The sequence below is a fragment of the Coregonus clupeaformis genome, unplaced genomic scaffold, assembly GCF_020615455.1.
Source record: "Coregonus clupeaformis isolate EN_2021a unplaced genomic scaffold, ASM2061545v1 scaf1794, whole genome shotgun sequence".
Lineage (NCBI taxonomy): Eukaryota > Metazoa > Chordata > Actinopteri > Salmoniformes > Salmonidae > Coregonus > Coregonus clupeaformis.
In genome coordinates, this window is record NW_025535248.1 from 86924 (window position 1) to 110013 (window position 23090).

A 23090-nucleotide genomic window follows, 5' to 3' on the forward strand; every position below is an offset into this window, starting at 1 on the left:
GTAGAGGCCGGGTGGACATACTGCCAAATTCTGTAAAATGACGTTGGAGGTGGCTTATAGTAGAGAAATTAACATTACATTAACTGGTAACAGCTCTGGTGGACATTCCTGCAGTCAGCATGCCAATTGCACGCACCCTCAAAACTTGATACATCTGTGGCATTGCGTTGTGTGACAAAACTGCACATTTTAGAGTGGCATTTATTGTCCCCGCACAAGGTGCATCTATGTAATGATCATACTGTTTAATCAGCTTCTTGATATGCCACACCTGTCAGGTGGATGGATTATCTTGGCAAAGGAGAAATGCTCACTAACAGAGGGATGTTAAACAAATTTGTGCAGAAAAATTTGAGAGAAATAAGCATATGGCATATTTGTGCGATATGGAACATTTCCTGGGATCTTTTATTTCAGCTCATGAAACATGGGACCAACACTTTACATGTTGAGTTTATATTTTGTTCAGTATATTACTAATCAAATTTTGTGCAAGGGAAAGTGAGAACATGCCACACGTTTAGTCCTTTAGAATAATTCAAAAACATATCCTTGACTCCAGCCAAGTTGATGATCGAATGCCCACTGAATGAATGACAAATAGATGGAATAGGCGAAACTGTGCAAGTTACTTCACAATCTAATTAAAAATGAGGCCTAACTGAATGATGAGGGTGAAGAGGTTGATTTTACTTTAGAACAACAATAGTGTGATGATGAGTTTTTGTTTGAATAATGAAAAACATATTCTTGACTCTATCCAAGCGGGAAACAAACGGTGGCAGTCAGTCTGCACAGCGGCCCATCGACATCGACACCTAAACTACATTTATATTTTACATTTTAGTCATTTAGCAGACGCTTATTCCAGAGCGACTTACAGTTAGTGAACACATATATATATATTTTTCATACTGTCCGCCGTTGGAATCGAACCCACAACCCTTGTGCAACATGCTCTATCAACTGAGCTACATCCCTGCCGCCATTCCCTCCCCTACCCTGGACGACGCTGGGCCAATTGCGCCGCCCCCATGTGTCTCCCGGTCATGGAAATACCAATCACTGATGCATTTTGTTCATGTCTTATGATTGACTTGGGCAAATGAATGTCGTTTTCTAACAAGTTGAATAGATTTAGTTGATTTCCTACCAAGTTCAATAAATGTTTGAATATTGTTGAATTTCGGTTTAATGTCTGGATTCCGTGATTCGGTCCGCAACGCCTATTTTATAGGGCCCTAGTCCATGAACTTGTCATAAATCAACATAGGATATGCCCCCACAGGACTCAAAATATATATATATAATATATCTTGGAAATGTAAGCAAGGTTTGAGCTTCTTCAGTCTGTGTCATAAGGTGGAGACTTTTCTGTCTCTTTCAGAGTGAGTGACACATTGACTTTATATAGTGTACCAAGAGTTGTTCCCTCGCCTAAGGCCATACCAGCCTGAATACCCCCGATCTCGTCCGATCTCGGAAGCTAAGCAGGGTCGGGCCTGGTTAGTACTTGGATGGGAGACCGCCTGGGAATACCAGGTGCTGTAAGCTTTTGTCCCAGTAGAGCGTGCTCTTGTGTCATGGAGCAACTGCCTTTTATTTATCACCCTAATAATATCATGGATTGTTATTGGACTAAATGCAGTTTGGTGTGTGCTGCCCTGCCCTGCCCTGATCAAATCAAATAATGGACATTGTAGTTTCCCTCAAAATGTAGGCAGTACATGCAGCCTTTGTTTTTTAGTCTAGGGAGACTGTCAATGTCTGTAGTCCATTAGGCACTATAAAATCCCTTCAATGTTTTGCCTGATTCCGTTAATTCCCAAGTTCCTTTTCTCCGCTTAGATTTCCCGTTGACCGTTTGTCCCTGTTTTGGCAGGTTGTTCAAAAGTACACATTTTTAATAGCAAAACAGCACAATTGATGTTCCCTGTCAACAATGTTTAAACCTCCTATCAGGTGACCATTTTGAGGGTCTGGGAAAAATGTAAGACATTTAGATTTTGGGGTGTAGTTACCCCTTAAATGCAAGCTACACCAGGAAGAGACCTTTGTTTGGTTGCGTTTTGCTGTAGAACAAATGGCCACTGGAGTGATGCAAATGATCACGGTATAATTCTGCCAGGCAGGCTACTTTGTAGTTAACATTTACTTGAAGGTTTTGGGGGAAGAAGCCATTCCTTACCAGAAGAAGGTTATCATTAGCATCATCGCTAACGGCTACACAAAGTGTAGACATACTGGCACCGCACACATCATGCACAGACAGGGGCATTCCTGTGCCCTTTCAGAAAGTTCATGGAAATACCAATCACTGATGCATTTTGTTCATGTCTTATGATTGACTTGGGCAAATGAATCGTTTTCTAACAAGTTGAATAGATTTAGTTGATTTCCTACTAAGTTCAATAAATGTTTGAATATTGTTGAATTTCGGTTTAATGTCTGGATTCGTGATTCGGTTCAGGCAACGCCTATTTTATAGGGCCTAGTCCATGAACTTGTCATAAATCAACATAGGATATGCCCCCCACAGGGACTCAATTATATATATATATATATATATATATCTTGAAATGTAAGCAAGGTTTGGAGCTTCTTCAGTCTGTGTCATAAAGTGGAGATTTTTCTGTGTCTCTTTCAGAGTGAGTGACACATTGACTTTTATATAGTGTACCAAGAGTTATTCCTCGCTTACGGCCATACCAGCCTGAATACGCCCGATCTCGTCAGATCTCGGAATCTAAGCAGGTTTAGGGCTGGTTAGTACTTGGATGGGGGAGACCGCCTGGGAAAACCAGGTGCTGTAAGCTTTTGTCCCAGTAGAGCGTGCTCGTGTGCATGGAGCAACTGCCTTTTATTTATCACCCTAATAATATCATGGATTGTTATTGGACTAAATGCAGTTTGTGTGTGCTGCCCTGCCCTGCCCTATCAAATCAAATAATGGACATTGTGTTTCCTCAAAATGTAGGCAGTACATGCAGCCTTTGTTTTTAGTCTAGGAGACTGTCAATGTCTGTAGTCCATTAGGGCACTATAAAATCCCTTCAATGTTTTGCCTGATTCCGTTAATTCCAAGTTCCCTTTTCTCCGTTAAGATTTCGCGACCGTTTGTCCCTGTTTTGGCAGGTTTTCGCTCTCAAAAGTACACCTTTTAATAGCAAAGCAGCACAATTGGATGTTCTATGTCCACAACAATGTTTAAACCCTATCAGGTGACCATTTTTGAGGTCTGGGAAAAAATGTAAGACATTTAGATTTTGGGGTGTAGTTACCCTTAAATGCAAGCGTGCACCAGGAAGAGACCTTTGTTTGGTTAGTAAGGTTGCTGTAGAACAAATGGCCACTGGAGTGATGCAAATGATCACGGTATAATTCTGCCAGGCAGGCTACTTTGTAGTTAACATTTACTTGCGAAGGTTTTTGGGGAAAGCCATTCCTTCCCTACCAGAAGAAGGTTATCATTAGCATCATCGCTAACGGCTACACAAAGTGTAGACATACCGCAAAGACCGCACGCATGCACACAGACAGGGGGTATTCTGTGCCCTTTCAGAAAGTTCATGGAAATACCAATCACTGATGCATTTTGTTCATGTCTTATGATTGACTTGGGCAAATTAATGCGTTTTCTAACAAGTTGAATAGATTTAGTTGATTTCCTACTAAGTTCAATAAATGTTTGAATATTGTTGAATTTCGGCTCACTACAGTACTCCTTGGGGTCTGTAAAGTGAGGTCTCTTTGAGATAAGCCAAGATGGTGTCTTGGTATCTTTCCTCACTTCACCTCCTGTGTGCGGTCCAGCTCTGCACCTCTGGTGGGCTGAACTGACGCTCAGTGTGGTGAGTATACGCGTTCAGAAAGAAGTGGGGGCGCCGTGACACTGGGCACCTTCGTGACCGTGGTAATCGGGCCTCTTCTGAATGCAGCATGGTCTGGGTCGTACTAACAGAGACCTTAGTCTGTGATATAGTGCGCCATCTCAATTTGGTTATTATCACGCGTTCTGAGAGAAAACGGGGGCGCCGATACGTTTGTTACGCCCGTAACCGTAGTAATCAGGCCCTCCGTGACCGCAGCACGGGTCTGAACTGCACTGACTGAGGCGTTAGCCTGAGACAGAGCGCGCCTTCCCGAATAGCGGTCGCGTCATCATGCCATTATCTGGCTGAGACTGCAGCCTGCTATGTGAGACACTCACTACAGCACTCCTAGGAGTCTGTGGAAGTGAGGTCTTTGTAAGGTACACTTAATACCTTTTATATACCTGCCTTATGTGTGCATTCAGCAACGCACCATGGTGGGCTGAGCTGCACTCATAGTGGTAAGAGAGAGAGCGAGAGGGAGGTCGAACGCTCTCGGATGTATTATGGAAAGGGGCTCTTTTTTGACAGTGTCAAGAAGAGCCAACTCTTTATTACACACATCAACAAAAAACATTCTCCTCCATACACTCAACGGTAGAGTGAGGGGGACAGTGGGCTCGGTCACAGTAGGCGCTGTGCCGTCTTCCGTTCTCTCGCCTCATAAACGGCGTCTCTTCTGCCGGCTGGTGATGCCAGGATGACGCCTTAATGACCTCTCTCGCCGGCACCTCTGGCGCTGCAGGGGGACGGGGCCCGCTCCTCTTGCTGCTGGAGGCCGCTCGCCACTGAAGCGAGAGTAAGGCCGCCTTCCTCATATCCACTTCCGGGTTGGAGGGAATGGGGGCAGCTTAATCTCCCGCTGTTTAGCAGCCCACTCAATGAGACCTGAGAATTCAGGCACAGAGAGGCTGAGGCGTCATCATCCAGGGATGTAATGACCTCACAATTTCCCGAAGGAAAAGGGGTGTTAAACATCTGGGTCAGTGTAATGAATTGTTCCAATAGAATATTCATTTCTTCCCCAATAGCCCTGTCATCTCCTGAGTCAGCGCCTTTCAGATGATGCCTCAGAAGCTGAGGACTAACACTGATAGCACATCCTCAAGAGGAATATCCTCCCTAAAAATAGCCCAACGCTGCTTCCACTCCTTCAAAAAGGAGGCGCAGCTGGCGCATAGTGGGGATTAATGAAGCTGTCCCTGGCGTGCTGTCTCCCTCAACCCACGAAACATATGTCGGGGGTCGAAGCACGCCAAGGGGAACAGCGACATTGAGCTCTGAAAAGAGCTTTTGTTAAATACTTACCCTATGGAGCTTGGTGTGCTCATTGTAGACGAAGGTCGATGATCTGGAAAATCGACGTTTGCTTCTTCGTCCTGAGTCTTCTCTTCGTCTCTTCTTTGGCTTCTTCAGTCTAGTCCAGTCGCTGAAGAAAAGGGAGGCTGATTGAGGGAGGCAACCCCTCTTATAGGGACACCTGTACTCCTATTGGCTGTAGGTGTGTGCATAATTTTGTCTCAGGCTGCTGCTGCCTTTAGGGCAGAGGGTAAACCACTAGGAGCAGAGCCTCCCTATGAGGCGGAGCTCAACGATATAGAACGGCAGTGTATCAAATACTTGTTCTCCCCACTGTAGTTGGCTTATATGTTTGACTTGGTGGAGTGGAGCAGAGAGGGGGATGGGAGCAGAGAAGGGGATGGGAGGCTGATCATTGATTGGCTGTAGTGTAGGGTGTCATACACAATGTATCAAAATTCCAACTGCTAGCTCAAAATCTCACTCAAATGTACCACTAATATGAAAATGTTCCACAGATTGTCTTGCAGAATACTATGCACTGACAAAACATTTAGTGTTACAAATCAAAGCTTAACATTAAAATATGTGATTTCAAATGACTAAATAAAATTCAGACAGGCCTGTAATGTGCTCTCTAACACAAACATAAACTGTGTTGTTGTCAACCTTTTCACAGATCTAGGATCAGGTGACCTCCACAGAATGTTAACATTAGCCACAAATATCTGACTTCTGCAGAGTGCACAACCAACAGTTTCACAGGTCAACACGTCTCTGCCCAGGGTTGCCATGTATGCATTTTTGGGGTTTATTGAGGTACTTTGGAAACTTTGCTGCAGGTGAAAGGTTTTGGTCGCTGGGTGCAAGGTTTTATACTACTTCTATATTGCAACTTTACCAACATGGCATTTTAAAACATTTATTAATTTCCCTGTAATCTGCTGAAATTGTGCTAGTTTTCAGGCTTTGAAGGCAGGTTTTGAGTGACTTCTTAGAAATTAGCAATTGACCTGGCAAGCCTGTCTCTGCCTTGGGCAGCACCTTTTTAAGGAAGAGGAGGATGGTTGCAGATGTTTACGTTCATGCAAGAAGGTAAGCTATTAACTAAACTGCTAACCAATATTTTAGCTAAAATTGTATTTGTATTTGGTGTATTGGCAAGCAATGCATGTTCCCGTTGTCTTTATTTTTAATTAATTAATGTTAGCTCCCATATGTCTTTCGGTGGAATCCAACATGCATTGACAATGTTGTGTCAGATATACTGCGTCATGACATTGAAATTGGTAGGCTTATCCAAACAATTCATAAATGTGCAATTGTTACTTTGCATGTTTCTACCTTATACTTATTTACTGCTAGCTAAGGGTTAGCGTGCAGCTAAGGGTTAGCGTGCTAGCGATGCTAACGATGCTAGCTATGTTGGCAAGCTACAATAAGTTTAGCATAATTGGTAAACATGTCTTTGATTCAGAATACATCAATACACTGTGGATTAACCCAATGTTACATGCATTGGAAAATAAAATTGCTAGTGTAACTTGAATTGGTTTACAAGCTAGCTAGAAAAGCCAGTTCCTTTTCATCTGTTTTGTCAAGCTATAAGCCTGCATGTGTGCTAAAATATTTAATTAAATCCCCTCATTAAATTAATATATTTAAGTTGCATCAGTTTTTATAGCCCTTTCTTACCCAAATACCATTTTTCCGTTGGAATAATTTGGATGAAAATAAGAAATATGTGAAAGGAAATAAGTGACCAGATTTTGTTATTGAAAACCCTGGACATTCACTTCTTTAAAAAATAAATATATATATACAGACATTGCCAGATTCTTTAACCAAATCCCTATTTCCTACACTAATTTTTTAAGATCGAAAACAAAATGGAAGATAAGAGTCCAGGAACCTACAAAGCAACCATTCGAGACACCCTTCCTCCAAACCTGCCCACATCAGTCTGACAGCTGATTATTACATAATGCGGAGCTGTAGTAAACTGGGACATGCCGGGCATATCCAACTCGGCACTAAGGGTGGAGGGGGTGCACAGACGCAGGGTGGCCGCTAGGTGGGTGACTCAAAGCGGTGTGCTCGTCATGCTTCGACATGTCAAGGGAGGTTAGTAATCTGGCTTCAGCCCTACACCGGCGTCAACAGCCGGAGCAATGCTAGCCCTGACATGTCTTTCCGAGCCTATTTAAATCCCGGGGGAGACGGGGAAGTGGTTCCTACTGCTAGCCCCTACACCGGCGTCAACAGCCGGAGCAATGCTAGCCCTGACATGTCTTTCCGAGCCTATTTAAATCCCCGGGGAACGGGGAAGTGGTTCCTACTGCTAGCATCCGAGCTGAAGCACTTTATGTCAGAATATGAAGGGTGTATTATAGAGATGTGTGTGTGTGTATATAGGACGCTCTACTCTTTAGTACTTCTATTTATTTAGATAGGTAAGCTTGTTTCTGTCTTCCAAAGCTTGTCTTGACGTGTATGTAATTGTATACTTTTATAAGGCATTGCATGTTAACTTTGACATTTTAAATGTATTTTTGCGTCTACTCTTCAACAGGTGAAAGACAGAATGGCAGAGAATTGTGAGAGAATGTCAGAATGGCATAGAACTGGTTCCCAAATAAATACGTTGGACAATGAGAAACTTGTAAGTATTAATTTAAATAGCTCTCCCTCTCTCTCTCTATCACACATTTTACATCATATTTGTTTACAATGACGTTGAGATCTAAAATAACGTTTTTGTTTTATGTGCTATTTTTTTCCCAGGTACGACCAAAAGAGAAACTGCACATCTTATTACAGCAGGCAGGTGCAGACAAAGACGTTTTCACCATGAAAGAGGTATGAAGTGACTTGACAGCTGGCTGTCTTTGTTGCCTGTACCCTGCTGATATAGAAACCACACGTCTTTGGCTCAACTTTAGTTAATCAACTTATTGTTTGCGTGAAGCAGACAGATGAAAACCGTTAAGACCCTCAATGGACATTATATCCCAGACTTTTCAGTTTCCATAATATTTTCTAGTCTCATATTTTAATTACGTTTTTTACATTTAAATATTTGATGTTTTGAATTTCCAATTGCAGTATATCTTAGTTTACTCCTAGAATAGTGGATATTAGTTCATTTCTAAGGAAGGAATAGTTCCTCTTCATGTGTTGTTAGCAGCCAAACTACTGGTATAGAAGTTGTGTAGGTGTTGAATCTGGATTCTTCTCCACATAGTTAGATTTACACTAGTTTCACTATTGGTTGTCGCTTTCATCAACTAAGTACTACATACAGTAGATGCTCTCAAAAAATATAAAGGCTTTTGTCTTGGTTCTGTTGTTTTTCCTGTTGATATACTGTTTTACCTACTTTAGTTGAATGAACTGATTGTCACTCTAGATAAGAGCATCTGCTAAACTAGAATACAAATGCACTGTCATTTACTTATTTTAAACATAAATGGTGAGCTATGATTGGCTAGCAGGTCCCTTGGTTTTGAAGACATGTCACACAGCTTTGGGGAGAATTGTCAGGGGGTCTATCTGTCTGTGAGGAAGTCTGAGTCATAGAGAGAGATTGGTGTTTATCTTAGTTAGAATGTTAGAACATTCAGTCACCTCTTGACTTCCTCTCTGACTCACTGGGGTTCAAATGGACCTCTGGAATGTCAAACTAGTCTGGGACTCCTTCCTCTCTGACTCACTGGGGTTCAAATGGACCTCTGGAATGTCAAATTAGTCTGGGACTCCTTCCTCTCTGACTCACTGGGGTTCAAATGGACCTCTGGGATGTCAAACTAGTCTGGGACTCCTTCCTCTCTGACTCACTGAGGTTCAAATGGACCTCTGGGATGTCAAACTAGTCTGGGACTCCTTCCTCTCTGACTCACTGGGGTTCAAATGGACCTCTGGAATGTCAAATTAGTCTGGGACTCCTTCCTCTCTGACTCACTGGGGTTCAAATGGACCTCTGGAATGTCAAACTAGTCTGGGACTCCTTCCTCTCTGTTGTTCATCAGGGAGACAGTTATCTCAGACTGAGAGGCTGCATTGATCCTTTAGTTTATAGAGTGTTGAGTGTTTAACTGGTCCACATTGATTGCTGGAGAATATGTTTACAGTCTGTGTAATCTGCTTTTATGATAAGGAACTGATGCCTTCGTGGCAGTGATCAATCACAATAGCCTCCTGTCAGCTAGAGAAGTATATGGGATAGAGTCATATATTTCTACTCAGTACAGTGATCATGTGTCTATCAGTTGCCTGTCTAAAATGGGACCCAGAATACTCTTATTCTGTTGGCTGGATCAGTATGGGATGAGGTGTATCGACTAGACTGAGACAGAACTGGCTGGATCAGTATATGGAGAGTAACGACTAGACTGAGACAGAACTGCCTGGATCAGTATATGGAGAGAGGGTATCAACTAGACTGAGACAGAACTGCCTGGATCAGTATGGGATGAGGTGTATCGACTAGACTGGGACAGAACTGTCTGGATCAGTGAGTAAGGAGAGTAACGATAGACTGAGACAGAGAACTGTCTGGATCAGTATATGGAGAGTAACGCAGACTAGACTGGGACAGAACTGCCTGGATCAGTATATGGAGGGTAACGACTAGACTGAGACAGAACTGTCTGGATCAGTATGGGATGAGGTGTATCAACTAGACTGGGACAGAACTGCCTGGATCAGTATGGGATGAGGTGTATCAACTAGACTGAGACAGAACTGTCTGGATCAGTATATGGAGAGTAACGACTAGACTGAGACAGAACTGCCTGGATCAGTATATGGAGGGAGGGTATCAACTAGACTGGGACAGAACTGGCTGGATCAGTATGGGATGAGGTGTATCAACTAGACTGAGACAGAACTGTCTAGATCAGTATATGGGGAGTAACGACTAGACTGAGACAGAACTGCCTGGATCAGTATATGGAGAGTAACGACTAGACTGAGACAGAACTGCCTGGATCAGTATATGGAGAGAGGGTATCAACTAGACTGAGACAGAACTGCCTGGATCAGTATGGGATGAGGTGTATCGACTAGACTGGGACAGAACTGGCTGGATCAGTATATGGAGAGTAACGACTAGACTAAGACAGAACTGTCTGGATCAGTATATGGAGAGTAACGACTAGACTGAGACAGAACTGCCTGGATCAGTATATGGAGGGAGGGTATCAACTAGACTGGGACAGAACTGGCTGGATCAGTATGGGATGAGGTGTATCAACTAGACTGAGACAGAACTGGCTGGATCAGTATATGGGGAGTAACGACTAGACTGAGACAGAACTGTCTGGATCAGTATATGGAGAGTAACGACTAGACTGAGACAGAACTGCCTGGATCAGTATATGGAGGGAGGGTATCAACTAGACTGGGACAGAACTGGCTGGATCAGTATGGGATGAGGTGTATCAACTAGACTGAGACAGAACTGTCTGGATCAGTATATGGGGAGTAACGACTAGACTGAGACAGAACTGCCTGGATCAGTATATGGAGGGAGGGTATCAACTAGACTGGGACAGAACTGGCTGGATCAGTATTGGATGAGGTGTATCGACTAGACTGGGACAGAACTGGCTGGATCAGTATATGGAGAGTAACGACTAGACTGAGACAGAACTGCCTGGATCAGTATATGGAGCGAGGGTATCAACTAGACTGGGACAGAACTGCCTGGATCAGTATGGGATGAGGTGTATCAACTAGACTGAGACAGAACTGTCTGGATCAGTATATGGAGAGTAACGACTAGACTGGGACAGAACTGCCTGGATCAGTATATGGAGAGTAACGACTAGACTGAGACAGAACTGTCTGGATCAGTATATGGAGAGTAACGACTAGACTGGGACAGAACTGCCTGGATCAGTATATGGAGAGAGGGTATCAACTAGACTGGGACAGAACTGGCTGGATCAGTATATGGAGGGAGGGTATCAACTAGACTGGGACAGAACTGGCTGGATCAGTATGGGATGAGGTGTATCAACTAGACTGAGACAGAACTGTCTGGATCAGTATATGGAGAGTAACGACTAGACTGAGACAGAACTGCCTCGATCAGTATATGGAGGGAGGGTATCAACTAGACTGGGACAGAACTGGCTGGATCAGTATGGGATGAGGTGTATCAACTAGACTGAGACAGAACTGTCTAGATCAGTATATGGGGAGTAACGACTAGACTGAGACAGAACTGCCTGGATCAGTATATGGAGGGAGGGTATCAACTAGACTGGGACAGAACTGCCTGGATCAGTATGGGATGAGGTGTATCAACTAGACTGAGACAGAACTGTCTGGTATCAACTGGACTGAGACAGAACTATTCATGGTGCGGTCTTATCCTGAGACATTCCCAGACTTCTACTCTTGACCTCTGGCAGCACCCCTGTTACGCTCTCTCTCCTCTTGACCTCTGGCAGCACCCCTGTTACGCTCTCTCTCCTCTTGACCTCTGGCAGCACCCCTGTTACGCTCTCTCTCCTCTTGACCTCTGGCAGCACCCCTGTTACGCTCTCTCTCCTCTTGACCTCTGGCAGCACCCCTGTTACGCTCTCTCTCTCCTCTTGACCTCTGGCAGCACCCCTGTTACGCTCTCTCTCCTCTTGACCTCTGGCAGCACCCCTGTTACGCTCTCTCTCCTCTTGACCTCTGGCAGCACCCCTGTTACGCTCTCTCTCCTCTTGACCTCTGGCAGCACCCCTGTTATGCTCTCTCTCCTCTTGACCTCTGGCAGCACCCCTGTTACGCTCTCTCTCCTCTTGACCTCTGGCAGCACCCCTGTTACGCTCTCTCTCCTCTTGACCTCTGGCAGCACCCCTGTTACGCTCTCTCTCCTCTTGACCTCTGGCAGCACCCCTGTTACGCTCTCTCTCCTCTTGACCTCTGGCAGCATCCCTGTTACGCTCTCTCTCCTCTTGACCTCTGGCAGCACCCCTGTTACGCTCTCTCTCCTCTTGACCTCTGGCAGCACCCCTGTTACGCTCTCTCTCCTCTTGTGTGTTATGCTGTGGTGTTGACCTCTGACCCCTGTGCTGTCTATTGTCAGGTGATATTCTACCTGGGGCAGTACATCATGAAGAAGCAGCTTTATGACATGAAGCAGCAACACCTAGTGCACTGTGCTGACGACCCACTGGGGGCTGTACTGGGAGTGGACAGCTTCTCTGTTAAAGAGCCACGGTGAGGGGACACACTGCAGGGAGTGGACAGCTTCTCCATCAAAGAGCCACACACAGACACTCTCACAATAACACACACACACCCTGTTTACCCCCACCCCAACACACACACACCCTGATTACCCCCACCCTGTTTACCCCCACCCTGTTTACCCCCACCCCCAACACACACATAATCTAAGACAGGCTCTCTGTAAGTCGCTCTGGATAAGAGCGTCTGCTAAATGACTAAAATTTAAATGTACACAGGCTCTAATACATCCCCTCTAGACAGCCTCTAATACATCCCCTCTACACATCCTCTAATATATCCCCTCTACACAGCCTCTAATACATCCCCTCTAGACAGCCTCTAATACATCCCCTCTACACAGCCTCTAATACATCCCCTCTAGACAGCCTCTAATATATCCCCTCTACACAGCCTCTAATACATCCCCTCTACACAGCCTCTAATACATCCCCTCTACACAGCCTCTAATACATCCCCTCTACACAGCCTCTAATACATCCCCTCTAATACAGCCTCTAATACATCCCCTCTAGACAGCCTCTAATACAGCCCCTCTACACAGCCTCTAATACAGCCTCTAATACATCCCCTCTACACAGCCTCTAATACATCCCCTCTACACAGCCTCTCATACATCCCCTCTACACAGCCTCTAATACATCCCCTCTAATACAGCCTCTAATACATCCCCTCTACACAGACTCTAATACATCCCCTCTAATACAGCCTCTAATACATCCCCTCTACACATCCTCTAATACAGTCCCTCTACACAGCCTCTAATACATCCCCTCTACACATCCTCTAATACATCCCCTCTACACAGGCTCTAATACATCCCCTCTAATAGAGCCTCTAATACATCCCCTCTACACAGCCTCTAATACATCCCCTCTAGAGAGCCTCTAATATATCCCCTCTAGACAGCCTCTAATACATCCCCTCTACACAGCCTCTAATACATCCCCTCTACACAGCCTCTAATACATCCCCTCTACACAGCCTCTAATACATCCCCTCTACACAGCCTCTAATACATCCCCTCTACACAGCCTCTAATACATCCCCTCTAATACAGCCTCTAATACATCCCCTCTACACATCCTCTAATACAGTCCCTCTACACAGCCTCTAATACATCCCCTCTACACAGCCTCTAATACATCCCCTCTACACAGGCTCTAATACATCCCCTCTAATAGAGCCTCTAATACATCCCCTCTACACAGCCTCTAATACATCCCCTCTACACAGCCTCTAATACATCCCCTCTAGAGAGCCTCTAATACATCCCCTCTACACAGCCTCAAATACATCCCCTCTACACAGGCTCTAATACATCCCCTCTACACAGCCTCTAATACATCCCCTCTATACATCCTCTAATACATCCCCTCTACACAGCCTCTAATACATCCCCTCTACACAGCCTCTAATACAGCCTCTAATACATCCCCTCTACACAGCCTCTAATACATCCCCTCTATACATCCTCTAATACATCCCCTCTACACAGCCTCTAATACATCCCCTCTACACAGACTCTAATACAGCCTCTAATACATCCCCTCTACACAGCCTCTAATACATCCCCTCTACACAGCCTCTAATACATCCCCTCTACACATCCTCTAATACATCCCCTCTACACAGCCTCTAATACATCCCCTCTACACAGCCTCTAATACATCCCCTCTACACAGCCTTTAATACATTCTCTAATACATCCCCTCTACACAGCCTCTAATACATCCCCTCTACACATCCTCTAATACATCCCCTCTACACAGGCTCTAATACATCCCCTCTAATAGAGCCTCTAATACATCCCCTCTACACAGCCTCTAATACATCCCCTCTACACAGCCTCTAATACATCCCCTCTACACAGACTCTAATACAGTCTCTAATACATCCCCTCTACACAGCCTCTAATACATCCCCTCTACACAGCCTCTAATACATCCCCTCTACACAGCCTCTAATACATGCCCTCTACACAGCCTCTAATACATCCCCTCTACACAGCCTCTAATACATCCCCTCTACACAGCCTCTAATACATCCCCTCTACACAGCCTCTAATACATCCCCTCTACACAGCCTCTAATACATCCCCTCTACACAGCCTTTAATACATCCTCTAATACATCCCCTCTACACAGCCTTTAATACAGGCTCTCTGGACCTCTAATACAGCCACTTAATATGCTGTCACCTGTGGCATGTGTTGGCTCAGATGTGTACTGATGTTTCAAAAAGAAGTTACTGAAGTTGATGAGCAGGCTTCTTTTTGCTAAACAAATTTGAGATGGCTGAAACGGAAACTGTTTCAGTATGCTAATGTTAGCCTTGTGTGTTTTGCTCTTTCAGAGTCCTACATTTACATTTACATTTTAGTCATTTAGCAGACGCTCTTATCCAGAGCGACTTACAGGAGCAATTAGGGTTAAGTGCCTTGCTCAAGGGCACATTAACGTCATTTAGCAGACGCTCTTAGCCAGAGCGACTCACAAATTGGTGCGTTCACCCTATAGCCAGTGGGATAACCACTTTACAATTGGGGGGGGGGGTAGAAAGATTCCTTTATCCTATCCCAGGTATTCCTTAAAGAGGTGGGGTTTCAAATGTCTCCGGAAGGTGGTGAGTGACTCCGCTGTCCTGGCGTCGTGAGGGAGCTTGTTCCACCATTGGGGTGCCAGAGCAGCGAACAGTTTTGACTGGGCTGAGCGGGAACTATGCTTCCGCAGAGGAAGGGAGCCAGCAGGCCAGAGGTGGATGAGCGCAATGCCCTCGTTTGGGTGTAGGGACTGATCAGAGCCTGAAGGTACAGAGGTGCCGTTTCCCTCACTGCTCCATAGGCAAGCACCATGGTCTTGTAGCGGATGCGAGCTTCAACTGGAAGCCAGTGGAGTGTGCGGAGGAGGGGGTGACGTGAGAGAACTTGGGAAGGTTGAACACCAGACGGGCTGCGGCATTCTGGATGAGTTGTAGGGGTTTAATGGCACAGGCAGGGAGGCCAGCCAACAGCGAGTTGCAGTAGTCCAGACGGGAGATGACAAGTGCCTGGATTAGGACCTGTGCCGCTTCCTGTGTAAGGCAGGGTCGTACTCTCCGAATGTTGTAGAGCATGAACCTGCAGGAGCGGGTCACCGCCTTGATGTTGGCGGAGAACGACAGGGTGTTGTCCAGGGTCACGCCTAGGCTCTTCGCACTCTGGGAGGAGGACACAGCGGAGTTGTCAACCGTGATGGCGAGATCATGGAACGGGCAGTCCTTCCCCGGGAGGAAGAGCAGCTCCGTCTTGCCAGGGTTCAGCTTGAGGTGGTGATCCGTCATCCATACTGATATGTCTGCCAGACATGCAGAGATGCGATTCGCCACCTGGTTATCAGAAGGGGGGAAAGGAGAAGATTAGTTGTGTATCGTCTGCGTAGCAATGATAGGAGAGACCATGTGAGGATATGACAGAGCCAAGTGACTTGGTGTATAGGGAGAAAAGGAGAGGGCCTAGAACTGAGCCTTGGGGGACACCAGTGGTGAGAGCACGTGGTGCGGAGACAGCTTCTCGCCACGCCACTTGGTAGGAGCGACCGGTCAGGTAGGACGCAATCTCAGGAGTGAGCCGCGCCGGAGATGCCCAGCTCGGAGAGGGTGGAGAGGAGGATCTGATGGTTCACAGTATCAAAGGCAGCAGACAGGTCTAGAAGGACAAGAGCAGAGGAGAGAGAGTTAGCTTTAGCAGTGCGGAGAGCCTCCGTGACACAGAGAAGAGCAGTCTCAGTTGAATGACCAGTCCTGAAACCTGATTGGTTTGGATCAAGAAGGTCATTCTGAGAGAGATAGCAAGAGAGTTGGCTAAAGACGGCACGCTCAATAGTTTTGGAAAGAAAAGAGAGAAGGGATACTGGTCTGTAATTGTTGACATCAGTGGGGTCGAGTGTTGGTTTTTTGAGAAGGGGAGCAACTCTCGCTCTCTTGAAGACGGAAGGGACATGGCCGGCGGTCAAGGATGAGTTGATCAGCGAGGTGAGGTAGGGGAGAAGGTCACCGGAGATGGTCTTCGCTATGATCACACAAAATCTCCTAGCAGTGCAAAAACAAGGTACTTTTCCCCTTTTCGGTTATTGTCCTGTAGTTACTAGTTTACATTTACATTTTAGTCATTTAGCAGACGCTCTTATCCAGAGCCACTTACAAATTGGTGCATTCACCTTATAACCAGTGGGATAACCACTTTACAATTTTTTTTTATATATATATATTTATTTTTTTAGGTGGGGGGGGTAGAAGGATTACTTTATCCTATCCCAGGTATTCCTTAAAGAGGTGGGGTTTCATATACATCACTTTTTGAAAAAGCCATTTGTTACGCTAGGCAGTTCAATGCTGTCTGATGTATTGGGGTTGATAAGACACTGAAGAAGTACCGGTAGTCTATTCAGATTTTTTAAATGTGGATGTTTCTTTTTCCTTAAGAATCCCAGTCTCTGGATAAACCGGATAGAGGGCCTAAGGTAGGAAGACAACATAGAAAGAGGATCTATTCATTTTATTTCTATGGTAGACACACTAAACTAAATGAAGGGAAACCTCTAACCAGTTGTACTATTATGTGTGTTTTCCCGTGTTATTTGTAATTTATTCACTTTAACTCTACCCACATGTACATTTTACCTCAACTACGCCAACTAGCCGGTGCCCCCGCACATTGACTCTGCACCGTACCCCCTGTATATATAGCCTCCCTAATGTTATTTTATTTTTTCTCTCTCAACACTTTTTTGTTGTTGTTTTATTTGACTTGTCTTATAAAAATAAAAAAACTGCACTGTTGGTTAAGGGCTTATAAGTAAGCATTTCACTTATAAATAAATAAATAGTATAATTGTAAAGTGGTTATCCCACTGGCTATAGGGTGAATGCACCAATTTGTAGTCGCTCTGGATAAGAACGTCTGCTAAATGACGTAAATGTGCCCTTGAGCAAGGCACTTAACCCTAATTGCTCCTGTAAGTCGCTCTGGATAAGAGCGTCTGCTAAATGACTAAAATGTAAATGTAAATGTGTCAAGTCAGACAGGATGGCTTCGTGGTGTCATGTCAGACAAGATGGTTTCATGGTGTCATGTCCGACAGGATGGCTTCGTGGTGTCATGTCAGACAGGATGGCTTCATGGTGTCATGTCAGACAGGATGGCTTCGTGGTGTCATGTCCGACAGGATGGCTTCATGGTGTCATGTCAGACAGGATGGCTTCATGGTGTCATGTCAGACAGGATGGCTTCATGGTGTCATGTCAGACAGGATGGCTTCGTGGTGTCATGTCCGACAGGATGGCTTCGTGGTGTCATGTCCGACAGGATGGCTTCGTGGTGTCATGTCAGACAGGATGGCTTCGTGGTGTCATGTCAGACAGGATGGCTTCGTGGTGTCATGTCAGACAGGATGGCTTCGTGGTGTCATGTCAGACAGGATGGCTTCGTGGTGTCATGTCAGACAGGATGGCTTCGTGGTGTCATGTCCGACAGGATGGCTTCGTGGTGTCATGTCAGACAGGATGGCTTCATGGTGTCATGTCCGACAGGATGGCTTCGTGGTGTCATGTCAGACAGGATGGTTTCGTGGTGTCATGTCAGACAGGATGGCTTCGTGGTGTCATGTCAGACAGGATGGCTTCATGGTGTCATGTCAGACAGGATGGCTTCGTGGTGTCATGTCCGACAGGATGGCTTCATGGTGTCATGTCAGACAGGATGGCTTCGTGGTGTCATGTCCGACAGGATGGTTTCGTGGTGTCAGTGTCAGACAGGATGGCTTCGTGGTGTCATGTCCGACAGGATGGCTTCATGGTGTCATGTCAGACAGGATGGTTTCGTGGTGTCATGTCAGACAGGATGGCTTCGTGGTGTCATGTCAGACAGGATGGCTTCGTGGTGTCATGTCAGACAGGATGGCTTCGTGGTGTCATGTCAGACAGGATGGCTTCGTGGTGTCATGTCAGACAGGATGGCTTCGTGGTGTCATGTCAGACAGGATGGCTTCGTGGTGTCATGTCAGACAGGATGGCTTCATGGTGTCATGTCCGACAGGATGGCTTCGTGGTGTCATGTCAGACAGGATGGCTTCGTGGTGTCATGTCAGACAGGATGGCTTCGCGGGTGTCATGTCCGACAGGATGGTTTCGTGGTGTCGCGTCAGACAGGATGGCTTCGTGGTGTCATGTCAGACAGGATGGCTTCGTGGTGTCTTGTCAGACAGGATGGCTTCGTGGTGTCATGTCCGACAGGATGGCTTCGTGGTGTCATGTCAGACAGGATGGCTTCGTGGTGTCATGTCCGACAGGATGGCTTCATGGTGTCATGTCAGACAGGATGGTTTCGTGGTGTCATGTCAGACAGGATGGTTTCGTGGTGTCATGTCAGACAGGATGGCTTCGTGGTGTCATGTCAGACAGGATGGCTTCGTGGTGTCATGTCAGACAGGATGGCTTCGTGGTGTCATGTCAGACAGGATGGCTTCGTGGTGTCATGTCAGACAGGATGGCTTCATGGTGTCATGTCAGACAGGATGGCTTCGTGGTGTCATGTCCGACAGGATGGCTTCGTGGTGTCATGTCAGACAGGATGGCTTCGTGGTGTCATGTCAGACAGGATGGCTTCGTGGTGTCATGTCCGACAGGATGGTTTCGTGGTGTCATGTCAGACAGGATGGCTTCGTGGTGTCATGTCAGACAGGATGGTTTCGTGGTGTCATGTCAGACAGGATGGCTTCGTGGTGTCATGTCAGACAGGATGGCTTCGTGGTGTCATGTCAGACAGGATGGCTTCGTGGTGTCGTGTCAGACAGGATGGCTTCGTGGTGTCATGTCAGACAGGATGGCTTCGTGGTGTCATGTCAGACAGGATGGCTTCATGGTGTCATGTCAGACAGGATGGCTTCGTGGTGTCATGTCCGACAGGATGGCTTCGTGGTGTCATGTCAGACAGGATGGCTTCGTGGTGTCATGTCAGACAGGATGGCTTCGTGGTGTCATGTCCGACAGGATGGTTTCGTGGTGTCATGTCAGACAGGATGGCTTCGTGGTGTCATGTCAGACAGGATGGCTTCGTGGTGTCATGTCAGACAGGATGGCTTCGTGGTGTCATGTCCGACAGGATGGCTTCGTGGTGTCATGTCAGACAGGATGGCTTCGTGGTGTCATGTCCGACAGGATGGCTTCATGGTGTCATGTCAGACAGGATGGTTTCGTGGTGTCATGTCAGACAGGATGGTTTCGTGGTGTCATGTCAGACAGGATGGCTTCGTGGTGTCATGTCAGACAGGATGGTTTCATGTGCTACCCTGTCAAGGCTGTTGGGGAAGATGTACACTCCTTTTATATATTTCAGAGACTGAGTTATGGATTGATCAAAGCATAGAACCACTGTCACTTTCACTGTGTCCGTCCAGACTTGTCCTGCTGTGGGGATAGGAGATAGGACCAGACCTAAGGAACACACTGGTCTGGAGGCTGTGGAGAATGTGTTCAGATGACTTCTCCTCACAATGAGTCTCTTCAGGCCCATAGCATCCACACACAGACACAACAAAGACATGCCTGTTCCTACCAGACCAGGGGGGAATCCACATCCACAGCAGTCCTAGCCTGATGGATTGAAATGGACCGTTTTTAAATATGTTTTTTTATTGCTCTTAGCTACTGGTCGTACCTCAAGCCAATGCACATGTACGGCTATAAAAAGTCATTGATGTCTTGTGAACATCACATAAGATATTCAGTGTCATCAAGGAAGAAATCACTTTGTTGAAGACTATATCAGTATGTTTCAATATGTCAACTGAGTGATTGGATGCACAACATTCTTCTCTATTGCCATCAGAGGAGAAATGGCTTATTTGAAGAAATTGTTAACAGTAGTATTTGATGTGTCAACCCTGTTAACACCACTGCTCACGTCTCCTCTGTTCTATTCCAGCGGGTACATCATCGACACAAGAGGAGGACGGCTGTGAGCCCAGGAAGAGGCATAGGTCAGACAGCTTTTCTCTACCCTTTGATGACAGCATGTCCTGGTGTGTGATAGGAGGCCTGAGACGAGACCGGAGGAGCACTGAGTCTTCAGACTCCCACAGTAACACTGTGAGTAGCCTGGTGTATCTCTGTGAGTAGCCTAGTGTATCTCTGTGAGTAGCCTAGTGTATCTCTATGAGTAGCCTAGTGTATCTCTGTGAGTAGCCTGGTGTATCTCTGTGAGTAGCCTGGTGTATCTCTGTGAGTAGCCTAGTGTATCTCTGTGAGTAGCGTGGTTTAACTCTGTGAGTAGCCTAGTGTATCTCTGTGAGTAGCCTGGTGTATCTATGTGAGTAGCCTAGTGTATCTCTGTGAGTAGCCTAGTGTATCTCTGTGAGTAGCCTAGTGTATCTCTGTGAGTAGCCTAGTGTATCTCTGTGAGTAGCCTAGTGTATCTCTGTGAGTAGCCTAGTGTATCTCTGTGAGTAGCCTAGTGTATCTCTGTGAGTAGCCTGGTGTATCTCTGTGAGTAGCCTAGTGTATCTCTGTGAGTAGCCTAGTGTATCTCTGTGAGTAGCCTGGTGTATCTCTGTGAGTAGCCTGGTGTATCTCTGTGAGTAGCCTAGTGTATCTCTGTGAGTAGCCTAGTGTATCTCTGTGAGTAGCCTAGTGTATCTCTGTGAGTAGCCTAGTGTATCTCTGTGAGTAGCCTGGTGTATCTCTGTGAGTAGCCTGGTGTATCTCTGTGAGTAGCCTACTGCAGTACAACTATTAACCCTGTCTAAGACTGTAGTTTCATCAATCCTAAATTAAAGGAGGGTGAGATCCTAAACTAGAGAATACCTGTTGGGTTACGAAATTATACAGATGAAGGAATGAGATGATTTAATTCCTACACATAATGGTCAGATGATGTGACATGGGGTCGTTCAGTACTTTAGCTGTGTAAGTCCCATGTTACTGAGCGCTCTCTCTCTCTCTCTCTCTCAACAGGAAGTAGGTTCATCGGTCAGTGACGTGTGTGACGATGTTCTGAGCCAGGATCTGGACTCTGATAACTTCAGCGTGGAGTTTGAGGTGGAGTCCATTGACTCGGATGCCTACAGCGATCCCGAAGAGGCTTCAGTGTCTGGAGAGGACGAGGTCTCAGCTCACTGTCTTTTCAACTGTGTGTGTGTGTTTCCGCTGCATTCATTTAGCTGTGGTGCTATCACTGGGGGGGTGGGGGGCATGCTCCCGGACCCCCCGAGGAAACACTGGTGTGTGTGTGTGTCATTTCAAACAGCGCCCTCTAGTGTCCTGGGGTCAAACTGCAGCTGTTGACTCACTGTCTCTGTGGTTCTCTCACAGGTGTATGAAGTCACCATCTTTGAAGCAGAGGAGGAGGACTCGTTCGATGACGACACTGAAATCACGAAAGCAGTATGTTTCATATTATCCATAATAATAATAATAAAATCTCACCAACACAAGGATACCACAGCTACCAATGTTCTGGTTGGTTAGTGTCTGTTGCCTAATCTAGTGGTGTTGTATAATCTAGCTGTATGGCCTGTTGTCTAATCTAGCTGTATGGCCTGTTGTCTAATCTAGTTGTATTGCCTGTTGTCTAATCTAGTTGTATGGCCTGTTGTCTAATCTAGTTGTATGGCCTGTTGTCTAATCTAGTTGTATGGCCTGTTGTCTAATCTAGTTGTATGGCCTGTTGTCTAATCTAGTTGTATGGCCTGTTGTCTAATCTAGTGGTGTTGTCTAATCTAGCTGTATGGCCTGTTGTCTAATCTAGTTGTATGGCCTGTTGTCTAATCTAGTGGTGTTGTCTAATCTAGTTGTATTGCCTGTTGTCTAATCTAGCTGTATGGCCTGTTGTCTAATCTAGCTGTATGGCCTGTTGTCTAATCTAGTTGTAGTGTCTGTTGTCTAATCTAGCTGTATGGCCTGTTGTATAATCTAGTGGTGATGTCTAATCTAGTTGTATGGCCAGTTGTCTAATCTAGTTGTATGGCCTGTTGTCTAATCTAGTGGTGTTGTCTAATCTAGTGGTGTTGTATAATCTAGCTGTATGGCCTGATGTCTAATCTAGTTGTATGGCCTGTTGTCTAATCTAGCTGTATGGCCTGTTGTCTAATCTAGCTGTATGGCCTGTTGTCTAATCTAGTTGTATTGCCTGTTGTCTAATCTAGTTGTATGGCCTGTTGTCTAATCTAGCTGTATGGCCTGTTGTCTAATCTAGTTGTATGGCCTGTTGTCTAATCTAGCTGTATGGCCTGTTGTCTAATCTAGTTGTATGGCCTGTTGTCTAATCTAGCTGTATGGCCTGTTATCTAATCTAGTTGTATGGCCTGTTGTCTAATCTAGTTGTATTGCCTGTTGTCTAATCTAGTTGTATTGTCTGTTGTCTAATCTAGTTGTATTGTCTAATCTAGTTGTATGGCCTGTTGTCTAATCTAGTGGTGTTGTCTAATCTAGCTGTATGGCCTGTTGTCTAATCTAGTTGTATTGCCTGTTGTCTAATCTAGTTGTATGGCCTGTTGTCTAATCTAGTGGTGTTGTCTAATCTAGCTGTATGGCCTGTTGTCTAATCTAGTTGTATGGCCTGTTGTCTAATCTAGTGGTGTTGTCTAATCTAGTTGTATGGCCTGTTGTCTAATCTAGCTGTATGGCCTGTTGTCTAAT

At 45.7% G+C, this 23090-nt stretch overlaps 1 protein-coding gene, 1 non-coding gene and 1 pseudogene across 2 annotated transcripts; all 3 read left to right on the plus strand.

The window, feature by feature from the left end:
* The first annotated feature begins 1435 nt into the window (after nucleotides 1-1435).
* LOC123487660 lies at nucleotides 1436-1554 on the plus strand. The gene has a single exon (XR_006659823.1). It is a non-coding gene; the product is annotated as a 5S ribosomal RNA (ribosomal RNA).
* A 1141-nt stretch (nucleotides 1555-2695) lies between these two features.
* Nucleotides 2696-2816, plus strand: LOC123487661 (annotated as a pseudogene).
* Nucleotides 2817-7239: 4423 nt separating this feature from the next.
* LOC121559813 (E3 ubiquitin-protein ligase Mdm2-like) lies at nucleotides 7240-21935 on the plus strand. Its single transcript, XM_045218771.1, has 7 exons — nucleotides 7240-7295; nucleotides 7744-7833; nucleotides 7956-8030; nucleotides 12256-12389; nucleotides 20351-20543; nucleotides 21408-21557; nucleotides 21765-21935. The coding sequence occupies exons 1-7, from the start codon at nucleotides 7284-7286 to the stop codon at nucleotides 21918-21920; spliced, it is 810 nt and encodes a 269-aa protein (XP_045074706.1). The 5' UTR covers nucleotides 7240-7283; the 3' UTR covers nucleotides 21921-21935.
* The last annotated feature ends 1155 nt before the right edge of the window (nucleotides 21936-23090 follow it).

Bases quoted from the DNA above. Each gene is read 5' to 3' on its own strand.
- LOC121559813 (XM_045218771.1), top strand. The intron at 12,390-20,350 runs GTGAGGGGACAC...CTGTTAACACCA, and splicing joins TTCTCTGTTAAAGAGCCACG to CTGCTCACGTCTCCTCTGTT. The intron at 21,558-21,764 runs GTCTCAGCTCAC...GTTCTCTCACAG, and splicing joins CAGTGTCTGGAGAGGACGAG to GTGTATGAAGTCACCATCTT.